Below are 14431 nucleotides of genomic sequence, written 5' to 3' on the forward strand. Positions count from 1 at the left end.
ATCTTCGCCTTGCAGCTCCAACTAGACTATTTCACATATAGATATACATATATATATGTATATATTATATAGATATATTTCAATGGGTGCTTTTAGCTGTTGGCATTGCTGCAGCTAAATGGAATTTCATCTCAGCTCATCTTGAGGATCTTAGATTGAGTTCATAATTTCACTCGAATAGCTCCCGAATCGTAGTAAATAAATGCTGAGAGAGCTGAGCGTAGGAGGGGGACAGCAGGAGGAGGCAGCTAAGAGGATTGTTGTTATTGAATGCAGCATTATTGAAGCATTTCGCCGCTTCAATTGATTAAATAATTCAATTCAATTCCAAAAATAATAATAATAAAAAACAAAAAAAACAAAAAAACAACGGAAAAGTGAAACTAATTCAAGCAGATGGCGGAGCACTTGTGTTCGCATTTTGCAAATGCAATTAATAAAATCGAATTAAATGAGCGCAAAATGGCGGACAATAAATGCAAATTAAATTCCAATTTCGTTTTTAAGCACAAATTAAAATAACTAAAAAAAAAAAAAACAAATGACACAAAAAAATACGAAATTGAAATTAAATTTAAATTAGGCATAATATAAATGGGGAGGGGCAGGGCGAGAGATAAAAAAAGGGAGAGAGAGAGAGACGAGAGTGCGTGTAATTATGCCAATTTACACTGAGAGACAATTGAGGGTAATTGTTTAAATACATATGCGGGGCTAGTATGATGTCAAATAACACACACACACACACTGAGTCACACCTATACACACACACACACACACACACACACACACTGGCTTTGCATTAAAAGCACATTTGTGCGTAGCTAAAATGTTCGATTCAAAGATATAAACAGCTTAAGAGCGAGCGAGCAAGAGGATATATGTCAGAGAGAGAGAGAGAGAGAGAGAGCGAGAGAGAGTGAGAATATATACATATATTTTGTATTACATATGACATATCTATATAGTATATATAGAAGCTACAGCTAAAGCTAAACATTGATAGGCAAATATGGTATGAAATGAGTGGGAAAAGCAACGCAACGCAACGTAACGGAATGGAACACAAGAATACAATACGAACGCAAACAGAATGGAATGAAACGCAACTGAAACGAAACGCCAAAGAAACAGTGAACAACTAACTACGTTAAAGTGTTCGAAACAAACAAAACAGAAAGAGAAAGAGAGAGAAAGAGAAAGAGAGAGATGGAGATATATAACTATAACTATATATATATGTTGATAGATAGAGAGCGTAACTAATTATACAAGTACAAGTAGCTATATATACATATACACATATCGATAGAGAGAGATAGAGATAGAGATAAAGATAGAGAGAGAGACAGGATGGATAGATAGTTAAACAGTTAGTTAGAGCGTGAATTAGACTACATACTACGACACTCATAGCGAGCGATACCTGTTCCGGTGCCAGCTACGTTTGCGTTGCGTCCATTGTAGCGATAATTGTTATTGATGGCATTCGTTTTGTATGCAGCGCCGCCGACGCCGACGCCGACACCGCCGCCGCTGCCGCTGCCGCTGCCGCCATCGCTCAATCCCAAGCCGCTCATGTTCATGTTCATGTTCATGCCTACGCCCACGCCCACGCCCACGCCCATGCTCATATTCATACCCATGCCCATGCCCATGCCCATGTTGCCGCCAGCGGCAGCAGCAGTAGCAGCAGCAGCTGTTGCTGCTCCGCCATTGCGCAAATTGTTGCGCAAGTTGTTGCTGCTGTTACTGTTGTTGCTGTTGCTGCTGTTGATGTTGTTGTTGTTGTTGTTGTTGTTGCTGCCAATGCCGTTGCCGTTGCCGTTGATATTGCCATTGCCATTGCCATTGCCGCTGGCATGCCCATTGAGCAGCGCTCCACCATGATGATGCTCCACAGCGGCCAGGCCATTCTGCTGCTGCTGCTGTTGCTGCTGCTGCTCCCCATTCAGCTGCATGCCACGCATATAGGCATGTGGATGCGCATGATAGCCACCGCCCACAGTGGTGCCATTCTCCACCTGGCCGCCATAGTGGTTGTGCTTGCCATTAAGCAGTTGCTGCTGCTGCTGCTGCTGTTGCTGCTGCTGCTGTTGCTGGTGGCCATTGATCAGCGCATAGTGCGGCTGATGGGCATGGAAATGTTGCTGCTGCTGCTTGTGCAGCTGTTGACGATGTTGCAGTGTTGCTGCGGCCGGCACCTGTTGCTGGCTCTGCGAGGCCAGCGAGGACAGCGACGAGCTGGACGCCGGCTGCGACGTGGCCGTCGAGCTGGCTGAGGAGCTCGTCGAGTGTGTGCCGCCCAGCGGAGGAGGCGGCGATATATTGCCCAACTGCTGCTGTTGCTGCTGCTGTTGCTGCTGTTGCTGTTGCTGGTGTTGCTGTTGCTGCTGGTGTTGCTGATGTTGATAGTAGGCAGCGGTCATGTGATGATGGCTGTGATTGTGTGGCTGATGTTGCTGATAATAGTGTTGCTGCTGCTGCTGCTGCTGTTGCTGTTGCTGCTGCTGTTGTATTGAGACGTTGCTCACGTGATTTTGATGCGACTCGGGCAGAAATTGCGGATAGACGTGATGCGACCATTGCGGGAACAAGGGACGCGCGCTGGCGGCTTCTATAGTGTTGTCGTTGGGTTGGCGGGGTTGGGTTGGCAGGGTCATCGAACACATATATATATACACATGTATATATACATAAGCACACACACACACACATATAGAGAGAGACAGAGCAAAATGGGTTGCGTTGGATTGTTGGTGGGAGCATGGGAATATTTTTATTATATTTTATTTTTATTTTTTGTTTTTTTTTTTTTTTTGTGGCGTGGCGAGCATTTTGTTTAACGTTTAATTTGGTATTAGATTACAAAGTTTTTATTTTTTGTATTTGTTTTTTGTTTTTTTTTTGGTAGTTTATTTTTGTACAATAAATCCGAAAAAGCAGCGTGAAATGAAATTATTAGAAAACGGAACAATGAAAATAACCACAGAAAGAACTGAATAATATCTCCAACAATGGGCTTGATGAGTGTACTTAGGGCTAATGATTAGGTGGTACGTCTTGAGAGCGGGACGGTTGGTGGGTCAACTTGGTGTTGCTGGGAGGGGGTGGCGGGTGTGCGCCATTTGTAAGATATATACACACACACACGCGCACGCAGGCACACACTCACACACACACACGCACGCACACGCACGCACACGCATATAGACCGCTTGCATTGGAATGATACTAACATGTGGTGGTGGGTGGTGCTGGTGGTGCTGGTGGTGGTAGTGTGGTGGTGTTTGCCGTTAGTGGCGGTGGTTAGTGGTGCGCTTTAAAGATTGCTAGTGGTCAGTGGCAGTGATGTAACTACTACCAGACGTATTAACAGACGTAAAGACTCGACTCAACGAAATGGAAAAGCCAAAACTATAAACGAATAACGAATAATCAAATGGAACGCAGAAATGAAACAAAAACTATGCAAATTTTATATGACGGAAGATAGAGACAGAGAGAGAGATAGATAGAGAGAGAGACAGAGTTGGAGAGAGAAATATTTATATATAGAGCTAGGCTAGAGAGAAAAGAGAACCAATAAACGATTGTGTAGCTTTTGGTGCAGCAAACGTAAAGCGAAACGAAAACGAAACGAAACGAAATGAAATGAAACGCAATAGAGACGTAGAGACAGAGACAAAGACAAAGACAAGCGACAAAGGCAAATAAAACGCATGAGAAATGCGAAACGAATCGAACACAAAATTTGAAAACTCGAAAATCGAAACCCCAAACTGAAATTGGAGAAGCCCTCCCGAGGTTAAGAATAGACAAGTATATCATATCATTGAGAGACTTAAACGTACCGTCAGGTACGAGAGTGTTTTCGTATTATTCATGGGTATGGGTCGAGAGCTCTTAACGTTTAACACTTACCGCTGCCCGCGCTGCGCTGCAGCACCGGGGATTGACGTTGAATCTGAGGCTCTGCGGGTGGCTCCAAAATGTCCCGATATTTGGATACCATCAGCACCGAAATGAAATAAACGATGGCCAGCGATAGGAATTGCGCTTGTTTCGTCTCCTCCTGTGGGTGAGATGTGGGGAAGAGAGCGAGAGAGAGAGAGATTATGTATGAGGTAGAGGCTAAACAAGGGAAAATGAGGGTAATGCTGATATTTGCAGCCGAGTGGAACGATGGGAATTGGCACTTACCACATCGCGATAGATGACGGCCCTTAGGCGATTGACGTCCATGTCCTGGAGCAACTTCTCAGGATCCTTGACGGGGGATAATTGACCGGTGATTGACTCCACAATGTTCTGCAAGTATTGGCATAGGAAAACAAAGCGGAAACAGTGTTGTGAAATGCTGCAGTGTACTATAGAGTACTGCAAGCGAAACGGTGCTCAGCTTACCTTTGGCGATGCCTGAGCGCCGCGTATGAGCGCCTGCAGGTGCGCCGCGCCGGGCACATCGCGCGCCAGTGCGCCCACGTTGTAGCGCGTGCGCTCCTTGCACTCGAGGCAGTTGCGCACGGCGCAGGTGCAGACGAGGCGCAGGCACTGGCGCAGGATGCCGCCGCTGGACATGTTCTTCTCGGCCTCCAGCTCGCCAAAGTTCAGCGAGGTGGCAAAGATCAGGACGTCGGCCATGTTGACCAGGCGCTGCAAGAAGGACACGGCCACCTCCAGTGGCATGCCCTGTGTCGGCTCCAGCACATCCAGCTCGGACTGAAAGAGTGTCAGGTGTTAGCCGGAATGAAGGAATGTGGATGAGGGTGGGCACTGAGGCACTTACATTGGGCGATGTGGCGCTGGCCAGCAGCGGCAGGAGTCCGCCGCAGGCAATGATCAGATTATCAGCCAGCTGGGAGATCAGATGCACCGTGTTGACCACAAAGATGGCGTTCTCGCTCGAGTTGACAAAGTCGAGGACGCTCTTGGTGGAGTGACTGCGCCACACCTGGATGTCGGTCTCCAGGGAGAAGAGCACATCGCTCAGCAGGCGCTGGTGTATGTAGGACCACTTGAACTCCGGTATGCGGAACGGCGGACGGGTCGGTCCCGGACTGAACATGGGCCGAGTCGAGCCGGACTTGGACCGTTGCTGCTTGCCACCCTCCACGCCGGCTGTGCCGCCCGCAGCTGCAACATGCGAAATACATTCGATCTGCTCTGGCCGGAGCATCGAGCCACTCCCCAACTTACCATAATGATTGCCCTCCATCGGAGCGGCGCCCTCTGCACTGACTGCAGACGCCGCTGCTGCCGGCTGCGACTGCTGTACGGCGTAGTCGTCGTCGTCGGCGTTGGTTGTGTCCTGGGCATCGTCTTCGATGTCGGCCTCGGCTTCCGCATCCGCATCGGCATCCGCATCCGCATCGGCATCGGCGTCGGCATCCGCATCGGCTTCGGCTCCGGGCAGCTCCTCGAGGCCCTTGTGTGTATCCGCCTCGATCTTGGGCGTGGTTTGCGTCGTAGAGTCCACCTCGTTGGGCTTGGAGCGCAACGCAATCGGTGCCGACTCCTCGGACTTGGCCAGCGGCTCAATGTGCGCCGGCTGCTCCTCGGGCGTTGGTGAGGTCTGTGTGGTCTGCTCGGAGGCCACGGCCTTGACGGTCTCATCCACTAGAGTGTCCAGCACAGCATCGACAATGGCCGGCACTTGATCCTCCACGGATGCCAGGGGCTGTGCTTGTGCCTCGGCCAGATCGAGCGCCGCTTCGACCACCTCATGAACTATTTCCTCAGCGGCGGCGGCGGCTAAGCTTGCCTCCTGCTCCTCTTCGACATCTTTCTCTGTCTCTGTTGCTGGCGCTGTCTCTGTCTCTGTCTCTGACTTTGTCTCTGTCTCTTTCTCTGTCGCGGGCCCGGACTTGCTCTCGGCCTCTGCGGCTGCCTGCTTTGTGGTTTCCTTCTGCACCTCATTGTTGTTGGTTTCAGTTTCAGCTACTGTCTGTGCCTCTGCCTCTGCCTCTGTCTCGGTCTCGGTCTGGGTTTTGGTTTTGGTTTCGCTTTCGATATCGGTGCCGGTTGTGGTTTCAGCTGCGACTGCGACTGCGGCTGCGGCTTTGGTTTCCGCCTCGGCTGCATCGATTACCTTGTCGATGAGCTGCTCAACAATGTCGCGCACCGCTGTGGCCACCACATCCTCCGTCGTGTCAGCCAGCTCGGGCTCTGCGGTCACCAGGCCCGCCTTTGCCGTCGACTCCGTTAGCTCCTCGCTGCTCAGCATTGAGCTCAGCTCCTGCTCGACACTGGCTGCTGCTGGCATTTGGCTGGAGCTGAAGTTGGAGCTGGCGCTGGCGCTGGCGCTGGCGCTGGCACTGGAGCTGGGGCTGGAGCTGTTGCTGAGCTCCAGTTTCTCGTTGTTGTTCAGCTTGTTGGCCGCATCTTCAGTCTTTTGATTGGTGGTTGCTGCTGTGTTCAACGACTCCTGCTCCTGCTCCTGCTGCTGCTGCTGCTGCTCGGAGCCCTCTGGGCCATCTCTCTTCTCCAGCTGCGCTGTTGTGGCTGTTGTTGTTGACTCGTCGCTGTTTATTTCATTAGCATTCACCTCGGCTTCCGTCGCTTTGGTCTCCTTCTCCTTCTCCTGCTGCTGCTGCAGCTGCTTTGGCTCGCTGGTGGTGTTATTGTTGTTGTTGTTGTTGCTGTTCAGAAGATTCTTGCTGTTGAGCAGACTCACATTGTCCTGTGCCGGCGTCTTCTTCTCGCTCTTGAGCACACCCTGCACCACCTCGTTGACGGCCAGCTCGATCTCCTCGTCCTTCAGCACCGACGAGGACTCCTGCAGCACATCGTCCACGACCATTTTGCAGTCATTCAATGCTGCCTCCGACACCTGCAGCACCTGGGCCACATGCCGCTCCACATCGAGCGCATCCTTGGCCGTCGCCAGCTCCAGCTCCTCCAGGTCCTCCTCTATCTGCAGCGTCTTCTTGAGCGCCGCCTGGCCACCGACAGCTGCCTGCTGTCCGGCCTCCTGCTGCTTCTCCTCCGGCGGACTGGGGCTCAGACTGCCGTTGCACGTGGCCGCCGCCGCCGCTGCCGGAGCGCTTTGCAGCGCCTCATCCGTTTTGATTTGCTCATTGTACACGTCCGAAATGTTGGCAATCACCGACTTGTTGACCGGCTCCTGCTGCTCAGTCGCCTCCACGGGAGTCGCGTCGGCTGGCTGCCCGTTGGCTGCGCAGGCGCAGGAGTCGGCGGGCGTTGCGGCCGCTTCTTCGCTCAGCTGCAGCTCCTGTGCGTCGACATCGGCGCTCTCCAGCTCCAGCTCCTCGGCCTCCTCCTCGACGGGCGGCACATCCTCCAGCGAGGCCACAGACACGGCGCTCTTTATAGCCGGCAGCTGCTGTTGCTGCAACTGTTGCTGCTGCTGCTGCTGCTGCTGCTGTTGCTGTTGCTGAGAGGCAACCGGGCCGTTCTGCTGCTGCTGCAGCTCCTCGCGCTCCCAGCCGCTGATGGTGCTGATGGGTCGGGCTTGACGCAGGGCGGGATCGGTGATGTTGTCGGTGCGCTGTCGCTCGTAGTGCTCGTACATCTGGGCGAACTGCAGCTTGAACTCCTCGTAGGAGACCTTCGAGTGGACGATGGCCAGGGTGTCCACCCAGACGCGCCAGCCGCCGTACTCGTGCTTGATGGCATGGTGCAGCAGCATGCGGAACAGCGAGTAGACCATGTCGCTGATCTTCTGCTCCTCGGTGTTCTTCGGGTGGATGTAGGCCATGGCAATGAGCCACTCCTGCCAGACGGACATCTGGAGTACGGTGCGACGATTCTCCCGATTGCTATTGCACAGCAGCGTCATGTCCTGCAGAAAGAGCTTCTTCACCTCGATCAGGGACTCGGTCTGCTTCGACTGGCGTATCAGCGTGGCGACCACCTTCAGTATCACTGCGCGTCAATTGGAGATTTCGGGTTTGGGGTACGTTAGGTCATTGTCTCTTTACGAGCTGAAATAGAGGCTTAGCCTAGGGAATAACTCACTTGGATTTTCCAGACGGTAATGGCCCTCGGGCTCCGGATGGCGTGTGTACAGTATCTGCTGTGATATGTGCTCGGTCATAATTTCGAAGAGCACATTGTATGTGGGCAGCGACAATGACTCCTCGTACAGCAGCAGACGCTCCGCTAATAACGTGTACAAATTGTGCGGCGACATGACATCGTACTTACGTCTACACCAGCGCGGGTTGAACACAGTTTTCGAAGGGGGGAATAGAGAGCAGACACATGCAAAAATTTATGAGCATGTGCATTACACGGCAGTTTGTCAAAGCGGAGTGGAACGGAATGAGAAGCAGAACGAGAACAAGCACGAGAGCGAGGCACACGTGCCTCTACGCGCCTCTACTTGCCTTTACTCGCCTCTACTCGCCTCTACTTGCCTCTACTTGCCTTTACTCGCCTGAAGGCCCATTACTCAGGGCTAGGCTTCAGCTTCAGCTTCCATTTCCATTCCCATTCCCATTTCCACTACCCGTTAACCACAATTACCCCAGCCATTGTGCTACTTACTTGTGTGTGCTGCGCGAGAGGAAGAAGCCGAGCAGCTTCAGCGCCTGGAGGCGTATCAATTGACTTTCGGCCGCCAACAGCTTGAAGATGCTGCGCACGCCGTGCTTTACATCGAATGCAGGTACCATTGAGCTGGGGTGCTCCGACATCAGCGAGATGAGCATCTGCAGTACATCGTGCAGATTCTCGTCCTGCGTAGGAGCAGAGGAGACAAACAAAAGGTAGTTAGCAACTCGTTGAGGTTCTCTGGCTAGCAGGGGACCTAGCTAGACCCATTCGGTAGTCCCCTCTGCAAAAGACTTCCCCAAAGTCTTGCCATCTGCGACCTAGGTTCACTCACCTCATGCATGGTGGTCAGATAGTTCAGAATGCTTTGCAATTCATCCTCCTTGACGCCATTGCCGATCATAATGAGCTGCTTGAGAAACAGCAGGATGTAGGCGCGTATGGCCAAGATGTCCTTCTGGGCCGGTCGCGGGCCATCTGCAATAGTTGAAAGGGTACGCTCCATCAAAATCCCAATCTCCCCCAATCGTCGCTCCACCGTGAGACTCACCCAAACCCTTTGGTATGATGCCGCTCTTGGCACGCGGATTGACAACCCAATAGTAATACTTGAGTGTATGAACTGTCTGGAGAACGGTGCTGACGCGCCGTACATTGCTGTAGATCTGAGTGTCGCTGAGGAACTCGGTGGCCAGGTACGAGTAGAGGCGTGCCTGTACATTGGCTGGCGTATAGATCCACAGGGCCGGATTGAAGAGCACGTGGTCGAGCAGCTGCCACGTGAGAAACGAGAAACAGAACAACTGCGACAAATTAGTCAAGTAACTTATGCTGTCCTCAGTTACGGTAGACTCAACGGAATTGCAAGAGATTGAAGATGTGGTGTGTGAGTGTGTGTGGGTGTATGAGAGAGAGTGTACAGTTGATAGTAAGTTAGTTGGGTTGATTAAATAGTTGGATTAGTTTAATAAAAAGAGAGATAGATATATAAATAGTGAGTGAGATAGAAAGAGGTAGAGTAGCACAAATGACGATTTTTTTTTTTTGGTTTTTTTGTTTACTTGTATACATACGTTTACATGAGATTCATGTTGATTGTTGTTGTTGTCGATGGATTTGGATAGGGTTGTAATATGTATATTGAAATACATATTTGTTTGTACATAGATATGTTTGGTAGTAGTAGTAGTAGTAGTAGGATTCGATATATAGATACATATATATATTGAATAACGTTTACACATGCAGCAAACAGCAATCAAATTTGTCATAAAACATAAAACGAGAAATTAACAAACAAAGTAAGGAACAGTTAATATTCGGAATGGCATTCAAAAGGAACAAGAACAAGAACTAAACTAAGCTTAGATCTAACTATGCTAGAAAGTATTTATTCAAAGTATTTATGTATTCATGAACTTATGTTTAAGGTACTTTGGCTAGGCTAAAATTTGAAAATATATAAAAAATATTTGACTATAAATGTTTATACGATTAATACTAGGAATACATAAAATTAGATACGATATAAGGTGTATGTCGATGAGCGGAGTTATGGGCTGAGAGCATTGCTCTATTCTCCTGCTGAACTCTGTAAAAACAGAATTTGAGATCCTTCGATTCGCTGCGCTTCAAAGTCACGTAAATTGCGATTCTCATTACTTATATATCTACTCGGCCATTTTCAAATTATTTCAATTAAACATGTGCTGGGGCCAGCCAGCAAATAGTTAAATTATAAATTTCCATACGGCGCCTAATGGAATTTATTTAAATCGCTTCAAATTGAAAAAGTTGCAATTGCAATGAATTGCAATTGTTTTAATATTCGACATCTGCGAGAACTTTTCGGAAACATTGGTCGAAATTTTAATTGTCAAAAGTACACACAGAAACACAAATATATATACATAAATAAATCTATATATACATATATACATATACAGATATATGTACATGGGTGTGTGTGTAGATGCAGGGGATATGTTCACACATGACTTGGCTTATGAGGGCCAGCAGCACTTCAATTCAATTCGTACCACTCTGCATGAAGTGTTCAAACTTTTTGGCGTGGCTCCGCTGCTGCCGTCGCCTCACGTCGCCTCACGTCGCGTCGCTGGCTTCGTTCCCGTTGCCAATGCCAATGGCTGCACAGCAAGCATAACAATGCAACGCCCAGTGTGGCGCCGCTCACGTTGCTCACGCCCGGCGCTGACCCACCCCCAGGAGCAGGCAGCCGGCCACCGAGAGAAGTTTCCCAATTAAAAACTGTGCACGAGTGTGAAATAATAAGGAAGCTGAGCGAGCACGAGGGCGCACCGAGAGCTGGCAAAAGCCCCAAAACAACAGATTCAGCAATATGCAAAAAACATGTTGTGGCAAGAGGTGCGAGAAGTGGAAATGCCCAAAAAAAAGGAAACTTTAGTTGCGCCTGGTGAATTTATGCAGATTTTAACCGAATATATTGTGCATATATATGTACATATATGTACATATGCAAACACACATACATTTATATACATATGTATGTATATTTTTATGGGTTGCGTTGCGCGTTGCACAAATGAGCTCAAGTTGAACAAAGGTGTCAAGTCAACTGCCAATTAAACAAATTATAAAACAACCAAGGTGAGAAAACATGAATGGAACATGAAATTGAATACGAATGCGGCGAACACATAAAACGCATTTGCGAGAGTTAAGACTAATGGGTAAACAATGTGGAATGGAAAACATAGCAACTGCTCTGACAATGAAGGGCTGCAATAACTGTAAGCGAATGTGGAACGATATGGAATGGAACATCGGTAATGAGTCTGTTAACTAGATTATGGTTACAAAGTATTAGAGCTATACGAATGATGTCTTTTAATATATGAAATGGAACGATGTGGAATGAAACACCTATAATGAGTCAGTTAACTATGTGAATCAAATGTATTAAAGGCATGAGACTACCAATCAATGATTCTAAATGATGTTACAATCAAATGGAACGATATGGAATGAAACATTATGAATGAGTAGATCCTACAAAATTATGAAGATCAACTATGTTAGCTGCAAGATTGATATACACCCAACAGTTGAAGTGGAACAATGTGAAATGAAACAGCATGTAAAAAGCAACTATATACTTGGATATACGCCAAATGGCATTTACCTAAAATGTTCGAAGAGCTAGCGACAATAAATATTTACATACATATCTTACAATAAAGTGGAACATTTTGAAATGAAACATCCATTGAGTCAACTGTACAAGGTTTGAAATTGAACAATTTAGTATAAAAGAACGGCGGGAAATATAAACGAAACAAACGCACACATATACACACACATACACGCGCGCATACAGTTACGGAACAAAACGGAATGAAACGGAACGTAACGAAAAGGAACATTTATATAGTGTTTACAATACGATAGTTCAGTAAAAGAAATTTGAGAATTGAGCTTCACCTGGTAGAACTGTTGTAGAGATTTGATATTGGTTTAAAGTTCAGTTGTTGTTGTTATTATTGTTATAGTTGTAGTTGTAGTAGTAGTAGTAGTAGTTGTTGTTGTTGTTTATTTGTGTGTTGATTGATAAGAAGCGTTTCAGATGCAACAATTTTGATCGATTGATTGATTGATTCGGATTGTCGCGAGGAACAGCATTGAAACAATACGAAGCATAAGTAAAATGAGCGAGGTTTATCGATGAGCGGGAAGAGAGAGAGAGAGAGAGAGAGAGAGAGAGAGAGAGCGGGCGCGGGTTGTGTACGTGAGTCAAAAATTCGTGTGCGGGAGAAAGAAACAGATATATAGATAGATAGAGAGAGATAAAGAGAGAGAGAGAGAGAGTGTGTGTGTGTGATATAAATATAGGAACAGGAACGTATAACAAGTTAGAGTGGGAGAGAAATAGAGAGAGAGAGAGAGAGACATATATATTGTGAGAGAGCAGACAAAGTAGAAGAATTTAGTTATAGTCGTAAATACATTTATTTCAAAAGCTTCGTCAATATCTGTATTATTTTGGTAATTTTGAGCTCTATATAGTTGGGCGAATCAGCTGGGTATAAAGCACATTTAAATTTCGATTAATCTTGGCTGGACTATCGAAAGGCATTAGCTCTTCGATTAACAGGTGCAGACATAACAAACACTCGGTGCACAAGCAGCGCAACAAAAGCGAACAAAATGTTTAATTGCTGGCCAATTGAAAGCAAGAAATAAGCGATTTAGGCGCGTGTACAGTGCTATACAAAAAGCATGCAACAGTGAGACACAAAATGAAGAAGGAAATTAAGTGTATAGTAAAGCTTCGAATAAACCGAAGTCGTAAAATTAGGAAATTGAATTGTAAGTTGTGGCTCCTACAGTCCCCTTCAAATTCATGTACATCTATCCTTAATGATTTATCTTTTCTTCACGCTTTAAGGCTATTCTTAATAATTTATCTAGCCTTTACCATTTCTGTTCTGGGTTCTGGGTCTGCCGTTTCTTATGTGGTTCTAGCACTATTCGTAATATATATTTCAAATTATCTCACTTATCATTTATGATATAGACTATATACATAATTGCTAATTTTTGCTTTCCTTTTAATATTTGGAGTTTAAACTTAAGGCTTATACGAATCATTTAAGTATTTTGTGTATTTTCGTTAGTTTTCCCTCGGATCTAAACAAAAATCCTACTTCCGATTCACCATCATGTGAATTACGAGCTTAGCCAAGAAACGGACTAGCGAAAAGGGAAACACATTCGAGTAGTTTTCAAGGCAGTTCTGGGTTTATGTTGTGCTAGGCAAATAAAGAGGGGAAGCGTTAATAAAAAAGGATAAGCACAAGCTGGATACAAGTTGGATATATAAGTAAGTAAATATACATATACATATACACACACACACATATACACGTACATGTACATATGTAGCTGATATATGGCTGGGGATTAGTGCTGGAAGCGCGGGAGCAGCAGGAGTGTGACCAAAGCAGCTACAAGTAACGAAAAGCGGATAGCGGGTAGCGGGTAGCGGGTAGCGGATAGAGGCTAGAGGGTAGAGGGTTTGGGGTGGCGGATAATGTGTAGCGGGTAACGAAAACAAGAACTTAATGCTGGAAAATTGTGTTGTATTTGATATGCTACGTTTTGTGTTTACTTTTTTGAAAGGATTACGCAGGCCCGTGTTCAACTGTGCGTCGGAGCAGCCGTAACAGCCGTAACAGCAGAAGCAGCAGGCGCCAACATCAACACCAAAATAAAGAACACAAGAGCAACGGAAAGGCAAGACACGCATACACACACACGCAGTGCGATAGGCCAGACAAAGTAAAAGAAATAGAGATAAAGAGAGAGAGAGAGAGAAAGAGAGAGAGAGAGAGAGATAGATAGTGAGATAGAGTGAATGAGAGAGCAGATGAGTTGCGAGTGGGTTTCGCATATCATTTGAAATTTGTTTGTCAAGGTGTTAAACATGCCACGCAGAGTGAACTGAGAAACTCGTTTCATTTCTTCTTCTTCTTCTTCTCCATGAATGCGAAACATGAAAGTGGGACGCTTATATAGCTTTACAATAATAATTGCGAATCTGATCGAGCTGAAAACTTATCGAAACTGATAAAACACAAACAAAAAAACAACTTACAGCGCGAGGCATTTGTCATGCAATCGTCATAGCGCGTCAACTTAAATCAAACTTAAGAACAGACATATATACACATATACATATACATATATATACATATGTATATATACATATACATATAATACATATACGTAAATACTAAAAGATAGAGACATAGCTAAAACGTAAATACAGTATAGTAACAATTTATAAGCATGCTTGCCAAGTCACAGCGGCCCTCAAGGTTCAATCGCATGCTATCGATGAGTATCGGGTATCGATTAATCATTGTTAAATGCT

General features: G+C 46.6%; 1 protein-coding gene across 24 annotated transcripts in view; it reads right to left on the reverse strand.

Annotated features, from left to right (window-relative positions):
- The window catches only part of LOC108657046 (neurobeachin), a 119135-nt gene that overhangs the window by 18848 nt on the left and 85856 nt on the right, over positions 1-14431 (reverse strand). For 6 of the 24 annotated variants that reach the window (XM_089264003.1, XM_089263996.1, XM_089264007.1 and 3 more), the window contains 11 exons: positions 13667-13699; positions 9068-9320; positions 8852-8994; positions 8512-8702; positions 7981-8171; positions 5200-7887; positions 4790-5136; positions 4408-4722; positions 4204-4311; positions 3925-4075; positions 1403-2617 (listed from right to left, as the gene is read on the reverse strand). In XM_089264003.1, the coding sequence (XP_089120129.1) occupies positions 1403-2617; positions 3925-4075; positions 4204-4311; positions 4408-4722; positions 4790-5136; positions 5200-7887; positions 7981-8171; positions 8512-8702; positions 8852-8994; positions 9068-9320; positions 13667-13699 (5635 nt within the window). Of the gene's footprint in view, positions 1-1402; positions 2618-3924; positions 4076-4203; positions 4312-4407; positions 4723-4789; positions 5137-5199; positions 7888-7980; positions 8172-8511; positions 8703-8851; positions 8995-9067; positions 9339-13666; positions 13700-14431 lie in introns of all 24 variants that reach the window. The other 18 variants (XM_089264014.1, XM_089264016.1, XM_089264019.1 and 15 more) reach the window with 10 other exon arrangements.

This window comes from Drosophila navojoa, chromosome X, assembly GCF_054131105.1.
Source record: "Drosophila navojoa isolate 15081-1374.11 chromosome X, UAZ_NAV_1.0, whole genome shotgun sequence".
In the NCBI taxonomy this organism is placed as follows: domain Eukaryota; kingdom Metazoa; phylum Arthropoda; class Insecta; order Diptera; family Drosophilidae; genus Drosophila; species Drosophila navojoa.